Consider the following 20,066-nt stretch of genomic DNA (forward strand, 5'->3'; position numbering starts at 1 on the left):
TAGCTTGTAGTCATAAAGCAAATAATTTTGTACCATGGTGACAGTTACATATTCTGAATATGTTCACACACACACACACACACACACACACACACACACACACACATACACACACACACTTATGCACAAGTTTTAAGAGGTGCTTAGAGTTTTGTAAAAAAAGAAAATCAGTCATTTGAGTTCTCTGGAATTTCAGCAGCAAAAATGACATCACTTTAAACCTCAACATGATGGAACCACGTGGTCAATTAGAAAATGAAAAACTTAAAAAACAAACACTTTGGGCAACAAACAAAATTTTTCAGGTTACCAAGACCTACAAAGCTTAAAACAGAATATGTGTAGACATCTTTGTGAGCTTTGAATACTTGAATACGTTTTTTTCCAAATATACTTAATACTGTTAGGAAACTAAGCCATGAAGCTAGTAAAGAAAGAGCAGAAACATAATATCAACAAACCAGATCAACTCTACTGGAGACCTGAATGGGACACCATGGTAAACTAAGGAAAGGCATAGTGCAAAATGGCAGCTGAGCTACTTGGAGCCTAAACAGGGCCTTGGTCAGGAGGCAAAGAGTCTCCTGAGTTCATGGTATAGGTCTAGAAAGGTTCACTAACCTATTATCTACATCCCTGCCCCGCCTCTTGGAATTCAGGCACACCTGGGAGATAGGTCTCCCACTCCAAGAGTTTTTGTTTTGTTTTGTTTTGTTTTTAATTTCCCACATTGCCAAAATGGTGCCTGTTAAACCCAATTTTATACAAAATAAGATTTAGTCAACAAGCAGAATTTAAAAGAATCCCCATGCCTAAATATGCTGTGATAATAGGAACAGAAAACCTTTCCTTTGTCTCTTCTGTGGTGTGAATCTCCAGGACCTGTAGAGAGAAGCCTGAATGGCTTGCCTTGCAAGGAAAGGCACAAGCAGAGAGGCAGGCCAGGGAGAAGGGCAGGGGAGGGGAGGGCTGTACACAGACAACTTTTCCACTCACAACTCAAAACCACTCTTCACTAAAGCATGACTGCCTAAGGTGGGGTCAGGGAATATGTGGACAGAGCTGAAGCAGCTTGTAGTGCTAGAAAGTAGGAAAGTATGAAATTGGGCCAGAGTTCAAGCATTAGAGAACTTGAGAGGCCCTGAGCCCAACTTTAATAAAAGAGGGGAGGAAAGCAGGTAGGGAAGGGAAAAGAAGAGAAGGGAAGAGAAGAGAAAAGGAGAGGAGAAGAGAGGCAAGGGGAGGGGAGGGGAAGGGAGGAGTGGGCAAGGGAGGGGAGGGGAGGGGAGGAGAGCAGAGAGGAGGGGAGGGGAAGGGAAGGGAGGGGAGGGGAAGGAAGGGGAGAGGAGGGGAGGGGAAGAAAAAGGAAGGAAACTATGGGCTTAGCAAAGGAACATAAGCACAAACTGAAAGATGTTTTAATGTTTCTAGCTGGAACGAGTTAAGCAACAAAATAAAGCTATATCAATTTGTACTACATCCATAATGACAAAAGTAAGCAACTAGATGAATAAATGTTCCCTGTTGGTTTATTGTAATTCAGTACCCCAGATGGATTCTAAGAGAGATAAATAAAGGGCTTAAGTAGAAACCCAAATGCAGTGTGGACTGTAATTAAAAGTGACTCATCACTACTGGCTTGTTGGTTGTGACAAATCTGCTGTGGTAATGCAACAGGAGAGAGTGGGTATAGGGAATCCCATATTCTTACTATATTTTCAACTTCTTACAACTCTAGAATTATTTTTAATGTCTAAATAGTTAAAACACATCCTGATGTTTTCTAGATATAGATATATAGATGGTCTGTTATTTTTAACAGGTGCACAATATTCCATAATGTACACAACTATATCAAATCTGATTCAAACATTCTGCCATGATGTTCATTTAAAATTATCATCTTTGTGCAACTACTGCACATGTCCAGAAAAGGCCTAAATTCACATGTGTGCACACAGGCAAAAATATATATCAAAATTGTGCATAAAATCTAAGGCTTGCAAAGCTCTGGTAGAGAAAATTGGAGTTGGGAATCCACAATTTTGAAAATATTAAGATCTTGTAGATCTTAGTACTATCTACAATATTTATTTTTCTTTTCAGAAGTCATTCAAGTTAATGAGAAATATATCTTTCTCCTCTTGTAAATTCCCCCTGGTTCTAGATTCTTAGTCTGCGGGGGTTAATGTTAATCAATTTTTACTATCTTTATGTTGCTATATAAAGGAGTTTCCATTCAACAGAGCAGTTTATGAATACAGCTTCTTGATCGATGTCATCTCTTTTAACATTCTCACTCACTCTGAGTCTGTGGGGTCTTTTTTAGTGCAATGAAATGCTCATAAGTTCAAATGAGTATATTACAAAAGTGCATAAAATATGCACAAATGTCATCATTTACATACAACTATATTTATATGCGCTTAAAACACATACATTATGATTAGGTTTGTAACTATTATGTACTAATATAGTTGTCACCGATGTGCTTGTGAGGATTACGGAGTAGGCAGATGAAAAGAGGAAGGGTGGGAGAATGCAGTCATAATATTCAGTGTATATATGTAAAAATGAACTAGAAAAAATTGAGGGGATGGGTGGGGTTGGGGAGAGATGGGGAGAATGATAGATGGAGTGATATAGATCGAAATGCGTTGTGCTCACAAGTTGACATGCTGGCTTGAAATCTCTTTGTACAAGTAAAGATAATTTTTTAATTATGCAAAGAAAACTACACAAAGAGACACAAAAGTTAATAAATACTACTAAGAAACTTGCTTGCAGTCTAAAATAATTTTACATAAGACATTTCCAAATCACTTCTCAGAATTCTAGTTTGAAGACCGGGAGTTTGGCCTTGTGGTAGAGTGCTTGCATGTACAAAGCCCTGGGTCCAATTCCTCACAGAAAAAGCTGGAAATAGTGCTGTAGCTCAAGTGGTACAGTACTAGCCTTGAGAAAACTCAAGGACAGTGCCCAGGCCCTGAGTTCAATCCCCAACACTGGGGAAAAAAAAAATTCTAGTTTGAAGTGTCATGAGCCTTTCTAAAGCTTTAGTCATATCATATACCTAACCCTCACCATTTGTTATGTATGGCCAACTGTGGTGCCCTATACCTATAATCCCAGCACATGGGAGCCACAGACTCACAAATCTCAAGTTCAAGGCCAGCCTCAGCAACATAGTGAGTTTGAAACAAACTGGAAAAACAAAAGTTGCATTTTACTTGTTTTCCAAATGAGAAATTTGAAGTATAAAATAGTGGAGTGTCTAATTCAAGGTCACATGGAAACCATTCTTCCCACTCCCATTCTTCCCACTACACTTGAGCCTCGGATATTTTCAAGTTTATTGGGAGAACCATCCTAAAGTAAATCAATGGAAGATACTTGTTTATAAATCAAACTATTAAATAGAGACTATATGCCACCTGAATCCTCCTCATTTTTTTAACTTTTAAAATGGAATACATGTTTCCATTTTACTTTGGAGGCTAAAACCTGGAGTACCATGGTTCAAAGCCAGCTCAAGCAGAAAAAATGATTCTCTGTCTCCAAAAGAACCACTAAAAAGCAAGGATGGAGGCTCGACTTAAATAGCAGAGCACAGCTGAATAAGCAAGCTGAGTAAGAGCTGGTGGGTCCAGAGTTCCAAACACAGTAACTGACCAAAGGAAAAACAAAGTAAACTTGAGTGTGTGCACTAGAAGTATGACAACACCAGAACTTTTCCCCGACTTTGCAAAGCTGAGCATCAAGCAACAAGTCTCTTGTGTGTCTTCCAAGTCTGCTTTTCCTTACTGCCTATATCCCAGCACTCAGATTTCCTAAGACACATCCACCTCTCCCGCACTGCCCTTCCATTTCTTTCTTCTTCTGGTTACCCAGAACTCGCCTATGGGTCATCCTGATAATCCTACTTACTGGGAAGGCTGAGATCTAGGGATCAAGATTTAAAACCAGCTCTGGTGGGAAAATCCATGAAATTTTTATCTCCAGTATACCACCAAAAAAGCTGAAAGTGGAGTTGTGGTAGAATACTAGCCTTGAGCAAAAAGATCTCCAGGATATCACCAAGTCCCTCCAAGCCCCAGGACTGGAAAACTAAAAAACGTAAAAGATGTTATCTTTATATAGTACTTTATAATAACAGGAAGGAGCCTATTTCCTGGTGGCAGGATAAGATTAAGCATTTACCTTAGACTTTAATCAACGTAATGCTTTTAGATAGCCAATGCTCACTTCAGAGGGCCAGGGTGAAAAGGGCTCTGAGCACTCAAGGAGAAAAGGTGTCTCATTTTGCACTCTTGAGGATAGTTACCCTTAAAAAAAAAATAAAGTTACAAACGTTGGCAGGGTTTGCAAGGGTGTGCAGATATTGGAAACTAGTTTTTCTGATAGGACGTAAACTGGTAGAGCCACTATGGAAAATAGTATCGTGGTTCCTCAAAAAGTAAAATTATAATCACAGTATAAGTCAGAAAATCCTGGTTAAAAGAATTGAAAGCAAAATATTGGGGAGATATTTGTACATGTGTATTCACAGGACCATTATTCCTGAGTAAAAGTAGAAGTGCTATGTTGAGCATTGCATTGCACATCTGTAGTTTTGCTATTTGTGGGCCAAAATAGGAGGATCACATGCCCAAGGCTGGCTGAAGCAACATGGTGAGACCCTGTATTAAAAAATTTATATCAATGATATCATAACAATGATTTAACAGATACCAGTACATGGCATATGCATGCAACTGAATATTATTCAGCCTTAAACAAAGGGAAATTCTGATACTTGCTGTGACATAGATGAACTATGACCTCAGCTAGCTACCAAGACACCAATACTGTAAGATCCCACTTATGTAAGGTATGGTTGGTAAGATACCCAGCTGAGTTCATAGAGACCCATTAGTACAAGGATGGTTTACAGGGATGGGGAGATTGGGTGGGGAATGTTTAAGCAAGAGGTTGCAGTTTCAGTGTTGCAAAACTGAAAAAGTTCTGGATATTGGAATACTGAACATACCACTGAACTACACAGTTAAAATGATTAAAGTGGTCCATTTCAATATTACACATATTTTACTACAGTTAAAATTACCTGTAAGTGTGGGTTGATTTCAGTATTACACATGTCTTATAAATGGCCTGGGATCCTGTGGAGAGGCCAGGCAAACGTAGTCTGGGCCAAAGCTAGAAACAGGGAGAGGCAGTGTAAATCTGCCAACGCATATAAGTAGAAACAAATGTCTTGCCATTTCATCATTGCTTCTGCTGTCAACCATCATGACTGTTTCAGAGGAGGGAAATGGCAAAGGAAGAGCGCAGTGGAGTGGAGGTGTCTTTAGAGGTCCACAAGTTCCCAAAGCTCAGAAATTGAGCTTGTGAGCATCTGTCCTAGGAGGAGGATAATCAGAGATAGGAAGCCAATTATCAAATATTCTCACATAAACTATCCATTTTAAAACTGGACCCCAGGGGACCAGGAGTTTGGCCTAGTGGTAGAGTGCTTGGCTAGCATGCACAAAGACCCAGGTTCCATTCCTCAGTACCACATACATAGAAAAGTCAGAAGTGGTGCTGTGGCTCAACTGGTACAGCTCTAGCCTTGAGAAAGCCCAAGGACAGTGATCAGACCCTGAGTTCAAGCTCCAGGGCTGGTAAAAACACCCCTTCCCCCCCCCAAAAAAAACCTGGACCTCAGATCAAACAGATGAAAGGAATATTACAAAAGCAGAAACAAAGATGTATTTTTTGTTTCCAAATAAGCAACATACAAATTATTTTCAGTTTTGTCATTATACACTCCTGAGGCAAAAAGAGCCCCCTCCCTTTTTTTCTTAAATTTGTGCTGGTCCTAGAGATTGAACTCAGGGCTTGGGCATGCTCCCTGAGTTTTGTTTTTTGCTTAAAGCCAGCACTCTACCACTTGAGCCACAGCTCCACTTCCAGATTTTTTCTGGTTAATTGCAGGTAAGAGTCTCACACACTTTCCTGCCAAGGCTGCGTTTGAACCTTAATCCTCAGAGTTCAGCCACCTGACTAGCTAGGATTACAAGCATGGGTCACCATTGCCTAGCTTCCAAGAGACATTTTTATAAAGAGATTCAGATAGTTATTCAAAGACTTTGGTGATTGGAGAAGGGTTTTCATTACAGATATAAGAAATGTACTCACTACCTGACTTATGTAACTTTAACGCCTCTGTATATCATCTTTATAATAACAATAAAAAATAAATTTAAAAAAATTACAGGTACAGTTGTCCCTCTGGAGGCGCAGAAGGATAGTTCCAGGAGGCAGTGTGAATATGAATATATGGATACTCAAGTTCCTGTTATAAAAATGACCTGATGTTTGCATGTAATGTCTCACTTGAAATCATCCCTAGATTATTTTTTATAACTAATAGGAGATAGATGGTTCATAGATAAATGTTAGCCTGTCTTATGTAGGTATTTATTATAGAATACAAGTTTGTACGTGTTCAGTAGAGACACAGTTTTTGTCTGAAAATTTTATATTGGTTGGATCCATGAGTGTGGATTCATAAATAAGAAGGCTGACTCCATTTTTATTAAAACAGTTTGAATGCCAGACTTGTACCACTGTAAACATTTTAGCAATCATGTGGATATTGTCAACATAGAATAAGGTTTGTTAATACACAGTGAAAACCATTTTCCATCTATCTCCAGCCTTTGAGTCTTTTCCCCTGCTCAGGCTCATGGGATGAAAAAAAAAAAACACCAATCCCTCAACATTTCTCATTTCTCCCCTCTCATCTACTCATCTACTAACTGCCCCAGATCACACTTTCTTCCTGACAACATGTTCCTGTGCCCCCCCTTCCACATTCACTGGGAAAATACCTCCTGGCTCTCCTTCTCCCCTCAGGCTAGCCATCACATCATGTGGTCAACAGGCCGTGGGAGGGAGTTTGTAAGGGTTGACATGAGAATCACTGTTCTTTCTAAATGCAACACACCCTAGAAAGTAAATAACAAAGTAAACCTAACAGTTATATACTGAAGGGACCTCGAATTGTAACAACACAAACAATATGAGAGTCCAAGTATAAATTCCTCTGCTTAAATACAGATTCTTTCTACAGTATATAGTCTCTTGAGAGAGAGAGACAGAGAGAGACAGAAGCAAAGATGCAGAAACAGAGATACAAAGAGAAACACAGAGAGAGTAATCTTTGTAGAGGACAATTCTACAGCTTCTTGACATGTTTCTTAGGTCCACATCTTGTAGTACAAAATGTAGGTTCTTCAATGTTTGTATAGAAATGTTAAAACCAGTTCAGAAGGTACAGAGTTCAATTTACAAGCAACTATGAAAAATCTCTGTGAAATGTGTTTATTTAGCATGTGTGTGTGTGTGTGTGTGTGTGTGTGTGTGTGTGTGTGTGTGTGTTTCTATGTATATATACTTGTTATAAAGTTTAAACTCAGGGCTCCTCCTTCTCCTTAACTTTTATTGCTTAAACTGGCAGTCTACCACTTGAGCCACAGCACCACTTTCAACTTTTTGGTGGTTAATTGGAGATGAAAAAAAAAAAAGTCTCACAGACTTTTCTGCCCAGACTGGCTTTAAACCTTGATCCTCAGCTCTCTGCCTCCAAAGTAGGCAGGAATATAAGCAAATAAATTTCTAAATTCATCACATTTTACAAATTTACACATTTTATACACCAATCATATTTTATACAGTTCTCTACTATGTAATTAGAAATAGTCTACTAGCATTAAAAAGAAATCCTTTCAAAGTTTAACAAATCTCATAAACTCATCTTTCAAAATGATGAGGGACAAAGCTTTGGGGAAAAAATCAATTTTCCCATAAATAAAATTTAACAGCAATATATCATAGAAATTTTACCATATAATATTTGCCTTTTGTGGCTCATTTGTAGAACTATGTCCAACTTCAATATTTGCCCCATAATATCAACACTAGCTGAACAGCTAATGCTAAGTCCAGCCAGAAACAAAATATTTGTTCATTTAGTTGGACTTGGTAACATGTTACCACATACTTGGCACTTTCATAATGGAGCTGGTGGTGACCAAAATATAAATTTCTTTATTTAAAAAAAAACTAGTAGAAGCTAATTTTGTGAAGTTTTTATGCTAGTACTGAGCCTTGAACTCAGGGCCTGAGTGCTGTCCCTTGGCTTTTCTTCTCAAGGCAGGAACTCTCACTTGAGCCACTTCCTGCTCTTTGACCATTAGTTAATTGGAGAGTTTCACCGGCTTTCCTGCTCAGGCTTACATTGAATTGTGATTGTCCAATCTCAGCCTGCTGAGTAGCTAGGATTATAGGTATGAGCCTCCGGTGCTGAATTTCTGAATCACTATAGAGCTCATTTGATTAGTGTGGATGTTAATGTTGGATTTATGTTTACATGTGACAAGGATGTATATATTATATACATATTGCAAATATCTGTATATAGTTATAGATTGGGGCTATCATGAATCATAGAGTTTGTAGCAGCTTTCAGGCCTTCTCTTTATTTGCTCACAGGTTGTTTGGTATCAAGTCAGTGATCCAAACAGACTGCTCCAGCACGTGGAAGATCATAGTGAACCCTGACCTGTCCTGGTATCACCATGCCAACCCCATCCTGCTGCTGGTGATGTACTACACGCTGGCCACGCTGATCCGCATCTGGCTACAGGAACCCCTTGTAAGGCCCAAACACTCTCTGTGATCTTGTCTGCAAAGTAACCTTAAATCTCTGGGTAAAGAGTTGCATCCCTCTAGCCCACTGACTAGTCAATACTCTAGTCCCTCCTGATGCTCACGTTCTGGTGGTGGTATCATAATTCTGCCAAGGAAAGCTACACTCTGGTAGCTCATGCTTCTAATTCTTTTTTGTTTTGCCAATCCTGGGCCTTGAACTCAGGGCCTGATCACTGTCCTTGTGTTTTCTCAAGGCTAGAGCTCCCACTTGAGCCATAGCACCACTTCTGGCTTTTTTCTATGTATGTGGCACCGAGGAATCGAACCCGGGTCTTCGTGCATGCTAGGCAAGCACTCTACCACTAGGCCAAACTCCTGGCCCTCATGCTTCTAATTCTAATCCTAGCAACTCAGGAGACTGAGATATGAGGATCATGGTTCGAATTCACCCTGGGCAGAAAGAACATGTGAGATTCTTGTCTCCCATTAAGCTACAAAAAGCCAGAAGTCAAACTGTGGCTCAAGTGGCAGAGTGCCAGTCTTGAACCAAAAAGAAAAAAAAAAGCTAAAGGACGGAGCCCAGGCCCTGAGTTCACACACACACACACACACACACACACACACACACACACACACACACACACAGCAATCAATACACAAAGTTACAAAGAGGACTGAGTGTGAAAGACCAGATTTCTTTCACCCCTGTGTACACTATGAGTGGTGGATGGTGAGCAGGAGAGTATGTTTATTTGGACTGAGCCCTTGGTAAGCTCCAAGTGTCATGTTGTTTATATACATTATCTCAGTATGCTAAATTCCTCTGAAATGTAAGTATTATATTTGTTTTACAGACAAGAAAAGAAAGGTGTAACAGGTATTTTCTAAAATCTCACACTAAATGATACAAACCAGCTTATAGCCTAATTTGACAGCAAAACTTAGTCTTGAGAGACCGTGCAACCTTTATTACTACAATGACTGGAGTTTCCAAATCTTGTCCAGAGCTCTCATCCCCCGAGGACCCTGTAGTGCAAGGCCAGCTTTGGGCCTTGCCTAGCTGTGAGGCAGAGGGGTAAGGAAGCTCCCTGCCTACAGTATTGGCAACAAGGACTTGGGGTTTTTGAGGGGAAACTTCTCCTCTTTCGGTAGTAAACAGCTCAGTCTTCTATTCCTTCTCCTAAATGACTGTGAGGAGCTCAGAGGTGCATCAATGGCATGTAAAGGGAGAAAGTTGATACTACAGAGAGGACTGTGCTTTTCCCCCATCAACTGCCAGGGTGCTACTCACATCAGTACTTGGCTGAATCCAATCTCTCCTTGGGTATCATTTCCAGCCTGGATTCATTTCCTACTTTTACTTGGCTTCACACCATATGCTGTACCAGATCCACAAGTCCAGTCTTCAGTCAGGTGCCTTGCTGTGTCTCATGATAATATAGGTGTTAAAATAGCATGACCTCAACAGACAAGGCCTGCAGTTGTTAAATTGGCACATCCTACAAGAGAAAAGCATGTCCCAACCCAGGCTTGGCAGTGTGCCACTAGAAGCAGGGATGTGCCTTCCCTCTCTGTGTTATTTCTCCCCAGTGCATGAACAGGCATGCAGGGCAAAGGCGACTAGCAAGGATAGATTACATCCTTGATGATGGGTCATCTCCCTTGAGGCCACCATAGAGAGCATTTAATAGCAGCAAGGTCACCTTGCATTGCCATGTGCTCGAATTCTCATAAAATTTCCTATTCTTGGTAAAAAAAAAATCTTTTTAACATTTTCATTATGTTTGCTTCTTCCACAAACATACCAACGAACTTAGATACTGATGTGTATCTATAGACTAATATGTACACAGAATTGACACACACGATTGAATCACTTCTAAATAATGTTTTATACATGGCAGAAACCAAGGAAGTGAGAAATAGTTCTCGGAGTCTTTGGGTCTTTCTGGACATCAGATAAAGCAGTAGTTTGGTGAGATCCTTTTGCTCCCTCCAGGTCTGTGTGATAGCCTGATATCTCAGACCTGGGGTTTCCAGGAAACAAGGGCAAGCAGAGAGAACCAGGAAAGCAATCTGGGCTGCAGTCACACTGGCCACAGCTTTGTTACAAGCAGAGACCTCCAGCTGTCCATGAAACACAGACATCACATCAGCATCAGTATTTCAGTTCATCTGTATTCTAAGTAGACTGGAAGTAGGACTTTTTTGCTAAGTTAATGTGAAAATAGAAGAGGCTGATTACATCCTGATCCCAGATACCTTAGAACATTCAATGAAAAAAATACAGGTCACCGAATGTGAGTGGTTCAGGTGAAAGTCTAGGGAACACTGCTAGGCACTGATGTCTCACTCCTGTGTCCTAGCTACTTAAGAGGTTCTGGTCAAAGGATCTGATTTTTCTGCCAATCCAAGAAGAAAGATTAGAGCGGCTCTTATTTCCAATTAACTGGCAAAAAGCTGGAAGTGGAAGTAGTGCTCATGCACTAGTGCTCAACCAGCCAAGGACTTGAGGTCAAGCCTCAGTAGCAAGACAGACAGACAGACAGACAGACAGACACACACACACACACACACACACACCACATAAAATGTTTTTAAACTAAATGATTTGTGTAATTATTTTCTAGTTCTGTTTAGAATGTACTGAGAGACACTACAAATATTTAACATAAGTCATATGCTATCATATATGGGTCTGTCTCAAGTACTGGACAATATGTAATAAAAAAAAAAACCACACTTGTGGTATCCCCTGCTGCCTGCTCACAGATGAGCTTTGGGAGGCAGAGCTGTTCTTATGGTTCTGTGTTTCAGGTACAGGTTGACAAGACAAAGGAAGAGGACCAAGCCCTGGCTTGCAGCTCTAATCAGAATACAGCAGAAAGGAGGCGGAGCCTGTGGTATGCAGCCCATTATCCAACTGATGAGAGAAAAGTAAGCCCAGGAGCCACGTACTCCATCAATAGTTTCTGCTGCTATGTTGATATTTTACTGTTGAGTATGCGCTTTGTCAAGCTGCTGAGGTGTCCCTGCTGTTAACATGAGGGCGCAGTTTGATTTAGACAGCTAGGTGTCACAATATAGGAATGACTTGTCCAATGAAATCCTGGATAAATGTGATTCTGTATGGTCTTGCTTCTACTGAAGCCTCTTAGTCCTTAAATGAATCTTCTTAATATATCTACATCTCATATTTGAAGTAAACCATACTTAAACAAGCAAAACAAGAGTGGATGAGTCACACTTCTAATCCTAGTTACTTAGCAGGCCGAGATCCAGAGGATTTCTTCTTGAAGGCATCTCAGGCAGAAAAATCTCTGAGTCCCTTATGTCCAATTAAGCAGCAAAAAGCCAAGTTGGAGGCATTGCTAAAATGATAGAGCACCAGCCTGAGGAAGCAAGCCAAGTAAGCTCAAATCTCAGCACCAACATAAATTAACAAATAAGGAAGGAATCTGTGGACACCAGAAGAAAATCAGAGTTGAAATACATTCAGCAAGTGAGTTTGCTCTGTTGAGCCCCTTCCATCGTAATCAACAACCACTTAGGGGAGAACCAAGGTCTTGCTGAACAGAACCTGGACCCATCACTGCGTGAAGGCCTCACACTGGGATTGTCCTGAAGGCCTGCAAGGTCTGCACCATCTGTAACAACAGTGTTTTCTACCTTCTTGATCATTCACTGGCCAGCCTGTGTGTTCACATGGCCTCGTGCAGTGCTGTGAGGACAAGTCCTCTTAGCATTCTTACTGGTATCAGCAAGGGGCTCCCGGCATAGAGAACACAGGAGTCCATTCAAAGATTCACATGGTAATTGGTGAGTTTTTCTAAGATACTCAGCCCTGGCACCAGCATGGCTGTCCTACATTGAGAGGGATGTGACACTTGACAGTTTATGGAATCCCTTTGATTACATCACCCCACGTTTCAGGCTGTCACATTTAGTCCATTAAATAATAGATAGAACCAAGGGTAGCCCAACCTGTCCAGTGAGGCCTATAGAGCTCTGAGGTGAATAATGTTCTCAAGGCTACAACTATACTTAAAATCTAGCTGGGTCTGGTATGTAAGCCTGTAATCCTACTGAATGCATAGGTAGGAAGACTGGGGTAGGAAAATGCCTGCCCTGGGTGAAAAATCGGAAAATAAAACCATACACTTATAGTTATCTGATATTTGATAAGGGAGCCAAAGACATACAGTAGAAAAATAATAGCCTCCTCAACAATTAGTGTGGGGAAAAGTAGGCATCTGTATGCAGAAAACTAAAAATGGATCCTTGCTTGTCACCATGCACCAATATCAATTTAAAGTGGAGCAAAGACTCCACATCGGGACGGGCACTGGTGGTTCATGCCTGTAATCCTAGCTGCTCAGGAGGCTGAGATTGCTGAATCACAGTTCAAAGCCAACCCAGGCATGAAAGTCCAGGAGACTCTTATCTCCATTTTCCCATCAGAAAACAAGAGGTAGCACTGTGCCTCAAGGGGTAGGGCAGTAACCTTGAACTGAAGAGCTCAGGGGCAATGCCCAGGCCCAGAGTTCAAGCCCCATGACCAACCCCCCCAAAAAAAACACTCGATGTCAGACCCAAAACTTTAAAATCACTAACAAGAGAGAAAAAGAGAAACATTAGAACTTCTTGAAAAGAGTCCCAGGGCACAACAGATAGAGGATAGAGTTGCCAATATAAATATTTTCTGCATGGTTAAAGACTAGTTATTAAACTAGAAAGACAGTCAACAGAGTGAGAGAAGATCTTCACCAGTAATATGTCAGTCTAATATCCAATATATGCCAAAGCTCAAGAAAATAACTCCTCCCAGACCTAATAAACCAATCACTAAATGGGCAAGGGAACTAAGGAGAGACTTTTCAGAAGAGGTAAGAATGGCAAAGAAACACATGAAGAAATGCTAATCATCCCTGACTGTATAGGAATTACAAATAAAAACAACTCTGAGGCTCCATCTCACCTCAGATTGGCCAATGTGAATTCAAACAACAAATGTTGGCAAGGATATGGATGTGGAAAAGGGAACCTATTGCACCGTTGGTGAGAATGTAAGCTAGTCCAACCACTCTGGAAAGCAGTCTGGAGGTTCCTCCAAAAAACTAGACATAGAATCATGTTGAATAAGATAAGTCAAGACCAAAGGAACAAAAGGCGCATGGTATCCTTAATATGTGGCTATTAGATCCAAACAGTACAAGAATGATGACTCAATATTTGCATACCCAATGCTATAGACATGGTACTGGAAATATAAACACAACTACATAGATATAAAAACTTATGACTCTATAGACATAATGGGTTTTTTTGTCAGTCCTGGGCCATGAACTCAGGGCCTGAGCACTGTCCTTGGACTTTCTCAAGGCTAGAGCTCTACCACTTGAGCCTCAGCACCACTTCTGGCTTTTTTCTATGTATGTGGTACCAAGGAATTGAACCCGGGTCCTCGTGCATGCTAGGCAAGCACTCTACCACTAGGCTAACCTCCAGGCCAGATGTAATGTTTTATTACATAGGTTAATATGTATCTATGACATACAAACCCTCAGCTTAATTTTAATTATGTTCTAAAATCTACGTGCCAGTGATTATATATAGAGATTCCCTTCTTGAATGCTTGTTTGTTAAACACATCATTTGAAATATGATATAAAAATAAATGTTAATAAATTCTTTAATTAAAAAACTAGACATAAATCTTCCCTATGACCCAGCCAAACCACCTCTGGACATCTAAGCCGAGCAGCAAGAGTCAGGATCTGACAAGGACACTGCACAGCCATGTTCCTTACCACACTATTCACAATAGCCAAGATATGGAAAGGCACCTGATGCCCTAGAATAGATGAGTTGATGCCCCCCAAAATGCAAAAACAATAAAAGAAGAAGAAACCACAACCGCACATGTTCTCTCTGATAAGTTCAAGTTATGTCTAAAATACACTGGGATATGACAAATTATGCAGGGTTCTAGATACACATAGCGCTCCCTCCCTCCCTCCCTCCATATCTCTCTCTCTCTCTCTCTCTCTCTCTCTCTCTCTCTCTCTCTCTCTCTCTCTCTCTCTCTCTATTTCTATTTTTGATGGGTTTGTCTTCTTTTCTTTATGGAAGGTATATTCATGTGTATATCATCAGGTGGGTAGGAAAAGGGTAGAGAACTCAAGGGGACAAAGGGGTGAAAAATGCAGCAGTGGCGCTCACTAGACACTGATATAAGTGAACTAGACAGTTCATGAGTGGAGATGGGAAGGAGGGACGAGGGGAGACTGAGGGAACCGAAGATGCTGTATGAAAGGAAATGTACTCATTACCTGACTCTTGTAATTGTAATCCCTCTGTGTATTAATTTTTTAAATTAAGATCTTCTCAAAAATTAACTAAAGCCAAAGGGCTTTAAGCATGGCTCAGGTGGTCAAGCATCAAGCTAACAAGTGCAAGGCTTTGAGTGCAAAACCCACTACAGAGAAGAGGGGAGGGGAAAGGAGGGGAGGGGAGGGGAAAGGAGGGAAGGGGAGGGGAGGGGAAAGGAGGGGAGGGGAAGGGAAGGGAAGGGAAAGGGAAAGGGGAAAGGGAAGGAGAAGGGGAAGGGGAAGGGGAAGGGATGAAATCTTTGCCTGAGGATTCAAAGACCATAGTGAGTAAAACTGGGATGCCTGAGCATCATAAATCACAGTTGGGCTAACCAACTCTAACCACAAAGTAGTGGTCATAAGTGGAACTCTTCACTGCCAAGAATGCACAGAAAGCAAGAGAAAACCTGCTTCCTCATAAGAACAATCTTGCTGAACCGCTCAGGCCCACATAACTGTTTCTGTCCTGTCCATGCAGTTAGTGAGTCCATACATCATAAAGACCTGAAAAACCCCCTGCCCCAGAAAATCCACAATGGCATCAGAGCATGTGACTCACATGGCTGTGGCAATACTCAGGTCCATACGTGTACTTTTAAAATAGAGGAACCTGGTGGCTTATGCCTGTAATTCTAGCTACTGCAGAGATCTGAGAATTGTGAGTCAAAGCTAGCCCAGGCAGGAACCTTTTGAAACTTATCTCTAACCACCAAAAAGCCAGAAGTAGAGTACTAGCCTTGAGTGAAAAAGCCGACTGAGAGTGCAAGGCCCCAGAGTTCAAGCCCTTGTTATCAGTACAATAGATAGATGACATATAGACAGACAGACAAACAGACAAATCTAAGGTGGGTCAGTCATGTCCTCCTCTACCATTACAGACACATAACTCACTTCCTGCCTCAGCCATGGTACCATGGTACCTGTGTAATGTGTCCTTTAGAAGTGGACCCCATTCTTTCTAGCACATTGTTATTGTATGTTTTCTGTGGCTGATACACAGACACATTGTGTAACCTCTGCTAGCTCCTTCAGGACAGCAGGTACAGTGCAAGCTTGTAGCCCCAGAGAATCATGCAGGCCATGGAACTTAGCAGTGTAGCAGGCCTTGCCACAAAATGAAAATTGTCAAGCAATGAACTTCTCACAATCCGTGTAGTGGCTAATGACTGTCAGCTTTTCTTCCACGTCAGGTTGGAAGGACAGGATATGCCTTGAATATTCGATGTGACCAAAAGATGTCCACACAGCATACTGATGTCAGACTGAGGCCTAGAGCTACTTTTCTTATAGGATCAGTTGATAGAAATGTAGTTCTTCCAGCCTGGTTATTTAGCAATCATTATTTGAAAATAAAAGAAACAAGTCCATTAATTTAAGGAAAGTGATGATTAGTACTTAATGAAATTATAAAGTTTAAACATTTGAGTCTACTCAGAATTTTAGAAATCATTGAGACTCTGGAAACTTCCTAACATTTAAAAACTTCTGATGAACTCTTTTTATGATGGTTTGGTAAACAAATGTACATGTTTAATGTTGTATGATATCTAAATATTAATGTGTCGTTAGAGTATTACATAATAGGGTTATTAGGCAAGGTGGCTTATGCCTGCAATCCTAACCACCCGAGAGCCTGAGGTCAGGATTATGATTTAAGACTAGGTTAGGCAGAACTTTAAGAGACTCTCTCTTAAACGATAAAAGCTGGGCATGGGCCAGGAGTTTGGCCTACTGATAGAGTGCTTGCCTAGCATGCACAAAGACTCAGGTTCAATTGCTCAGTAGCACATACGTAGAAAAAGCCAGAAATAGTGCTATGGCTCAAGTGGTAGAGCACTAGCCTTGAGAAAACACAAGGGCAGTGCTCAGGCCCTGAGTTCAAGCCCCAGGACTGACAAAAAATATTGTTAAAGCTGGGCAAGGTGGCCTGCCCCTCTTACCACAGTTATATGGGAAATGCGAAACAAGTGATCACCAAGCAGGTCAGCCTGCAATAAATGTGAAACTGCTCAGAAACAGTAGCAAAAAAGGGCTAGAAGCATGGCGTAGAGGGTAGAGCACCTGCCTCGCAAGTCCAAGGCCCTAAGTTCAAACCCCAATGCCCTCAAACTAAATGAATGAATAAATGAAAATAAATATTATGTAATGAAAAGTGTCAGTCAACACTGGTGTCTGTGTAGCTCAGCCAACCAACAACCTGGAAACCTGAGAGCACAAGGTACAGGTAAAAGATTCATTCAAGGTACAAAAGAGATCAGGAGATTTTACTCTAACGGATCATGGGAACTGCTCCAGTAGAATCTCCAATTCTACCTGCATCTCCCCTTCACAACGCTACCATTAGCAGAGTTTCTTGACGTAGCAAAATGGTCTGGATAGAAGATTAACATATCCTCCCATCTCTAACTGCATTCTCTTAGAAACCACTCATGCTTCACATTTATTATCAAAATGGTGTGTTGTAGCAGATCATAGCACAGATTGTTTGCCTTGTGTAAGCCTAACCCTAAGAAAATATGTAAAAGCATAAAGCAATGCCAGTAGTTGGGTTTTTTTAAAGAATATACGTGGGATTAATTTTTTATAACATATAATAGGATTTTATTTGTGTGTGTGTGTGTGTGTGTGTGTGCGCGCGCGCGCGCGTATGCGAGCATGCATGTTTGCATGTGGATGTGCACCGACACTGAGGCTTGAACTTAGGGTCTGGATTCTGTCTCTTAGTGTTTGCACTCAAAGCTGTTGCTCTACCACTTGGCCACAGCATCACTTGCAGCTTTTCAGCGATTAATTGCAGATGAGAGTCTCATAAACTCTTCTGCTCCAACTGACTTCCAACCATATTCCTCACATCTTAACCTTCTGAGAAGCTAGGATTACAGGCATAAATCATCAATACATGACAATAGGATTATTTTTAGTGAATTACTAACTTATTTTTAAATGCTCTCTTTTAGTTTTCTGGTGTGGTAGGTCATCTCCTAACAAAAGACTCTTTAGGACCCTGAGTGATTTTTAAGAATGCAAATGAGTCTTGTCTGCAAAATGGTGCAGAAATACCTTCTGTGTTGATTGTGACTTTAGGGAATCCCAAACCACCTGTTATTAAAAGAGTTTAAAAGAAGCACAGTCATATAAGAATTTTTTTGTGGTGAACAATATGTAAATTATAAAACAATCTCAAGTCAAGTGATGCTGGTTCATTTCTATATTGTTAGCTACTCAGGAGGTTGAGATCTGAGGATTGTAGTTTGAAGCTAGCCCAGGCAGACAATTCCAAGAGACTCTTATCTCCAATTAACTGGCAAGAAAGCTAGGAATAGAAGAGTTGCACAAATGGTAGAGTGCCAGCTCTGAGTGAAAAGGCCAACTGCAAGCATGAGACCTTGAGGTCAAGCCCTAGGACTGGCGCGCGCGCACACACACACACACACACACACACACACACACACACACACACCAATATATCCCAGACTTCAGTATAAATCATTCATCCTAGTAAGAAACCTTTATACCTTGAAAAGTGAGTGCCTTAGGAATCTTTCTCCTATCTGATAGATATCTGGGAACATAAAAGCAAAATGCTTATCCTATAGAATTAAATTCTTGGACAGTGCAGCAGCATGATAACTATATGGCTTATGGTGCTTATTTGCTGTGATAACTGAGGGTAACTTCAGATGCTGGGAAGTGATTTCAGTGAAATGTAACTGGTGTTATTGAACCCTTTGCATTTGCATGGCAGAATGAACCGTACCATGGAGTCAGCTGGCGTGGGTGCATGGATAGTAGTTTATAGATGTATAGAAACCTTCAAAATGCTCTTTGCTTACCTAATAACATACTGTTTTGCATTGCTTTTTGCAGCTTTTATCCATGACTCAAGATGACTACAAACCATCTGATGTTAGTATATTCTTAGACTTAACATTTATGCTTATGTAAGTGACTTGAAAATGACAAACAAAAGGAACACCTATGAGTCTGATTTAACAATCTAGATTTCCAAAGCTTTTCCATTACTTTATTTGCAGAAGTGATACCTCATTTATCACTGAGTATAACATACAGAATACATATGGCTGTTTTATGTATTTTGTACTGACTCTACTAATAAGTACAAAATTTAAAAAGAAAGTCTTGCATGCGCATTTACTTATGTATATGTTAAAATCAAAATACATAATGCCAGAGAAACTAGGGAAAATCCCAAGTATCTGCAGTCAGTAGACCAGACCTTGCAGTTAGGCAGAAATCCCAGACAGAGTCTAGCCTGAGACCTAAGGAATATTTGCATGTCTATAATCCTGGCTATTTAGGAGGCTGAGATCTAGGGATCCAAGGTCAAAGCCAAACAGAACAGGAACATCCATGAGACTTCTGTCTCCAAGTAACCATCAGAAAGCCACAAGTGGAGCTATAGCTCAAGTGGTAGAGTACTAGCCTTGAACGAAAGAGGAACAGTGTCCAAGCCCTGAGTTCAAGCCCCAGTATTGGGGATGGGAGTTGGGATGGAGGGCCAGGATGGTCTGGTGGACCTCAAGGGCACAGAGATAAGTAGGAGTGCAGAAAGCTAAGGCTAAAGAAAGTATAAACATCACTATGGTCCTTTCCCCAAGATCACACCACAGTGAGGCAGAGTGTGCAATGCATAATAGAGGTGCTGCAAGGCCAGGCCTGCATCTTATTACTGTCATTCAGGAGAGATCAGAATTAAAGGGACAGGCCTGGTGCACATACCTTTTCTTCTGGTTACTTGGGAGGCTGAGATCTAGAAGACCAAAGTTTGAAGCCAGCCTGTGCAGAAAAATTCATGAGACTCCATTTCCAAAACATCCAGCACAAAAATCTAGGCTTGAGGCATGGCTCAAGTGGTAGAGCACCAGAAATGCAAGCTCTATGTCCTTAGTTCAAACCTGGTATTGGTAAATAATAATAATAATAATAATAATAATAACCCTCATAATTTTAGGGAGAATTATCAGAGTCACTATTAGA

General features: G+C 40.8%; 1 protein-coding gene across 1 annotated transcript in view; it reads left to right on the forward strand.

Annotated features, from left to right (window-relative positions):
* The window catches only part of Piezo2 (piezo type mechanosensitive ion channel component 2), a 367,270-nt gene that overhangs the window by 236,691 nt on the left and 110,513 nt on the right, over positions 1–20,066 (forward strand). The window contains exons 8-10 of the mRNA XM_090353510.1: positions 8,539–8,701; positions 11,515–11,634; positions 18,936–18,974. Coding sequence (XP_090209636.1) covers positions 8,539–8,701; positions 11,515–11,634; positions 18,936–18,974 — 322 coding nt within the window. The remainder of the gene's footprint in view (positions 1–8,538; positions 8,702–11,514; positions 11,635–18,935; positions 18,975–20,066) is intronic.

The sequence above is a fragment of the Megascapheus bottae genome, chromosome 19 (genome assembly GCF_031878675.1).
Source record: "Megascapheus bottae isolate mThoBot1 chromosome 19, mThoBot2.hap1, whole genome shotgun sequence".
In the NCBI taxonomy this organism is placed as follows: Eukaryota; Metazoa; Chordata; class Mammalia; order Rodentia; family Geomyidae; genus Megascapheus; species Megascapheus bottae.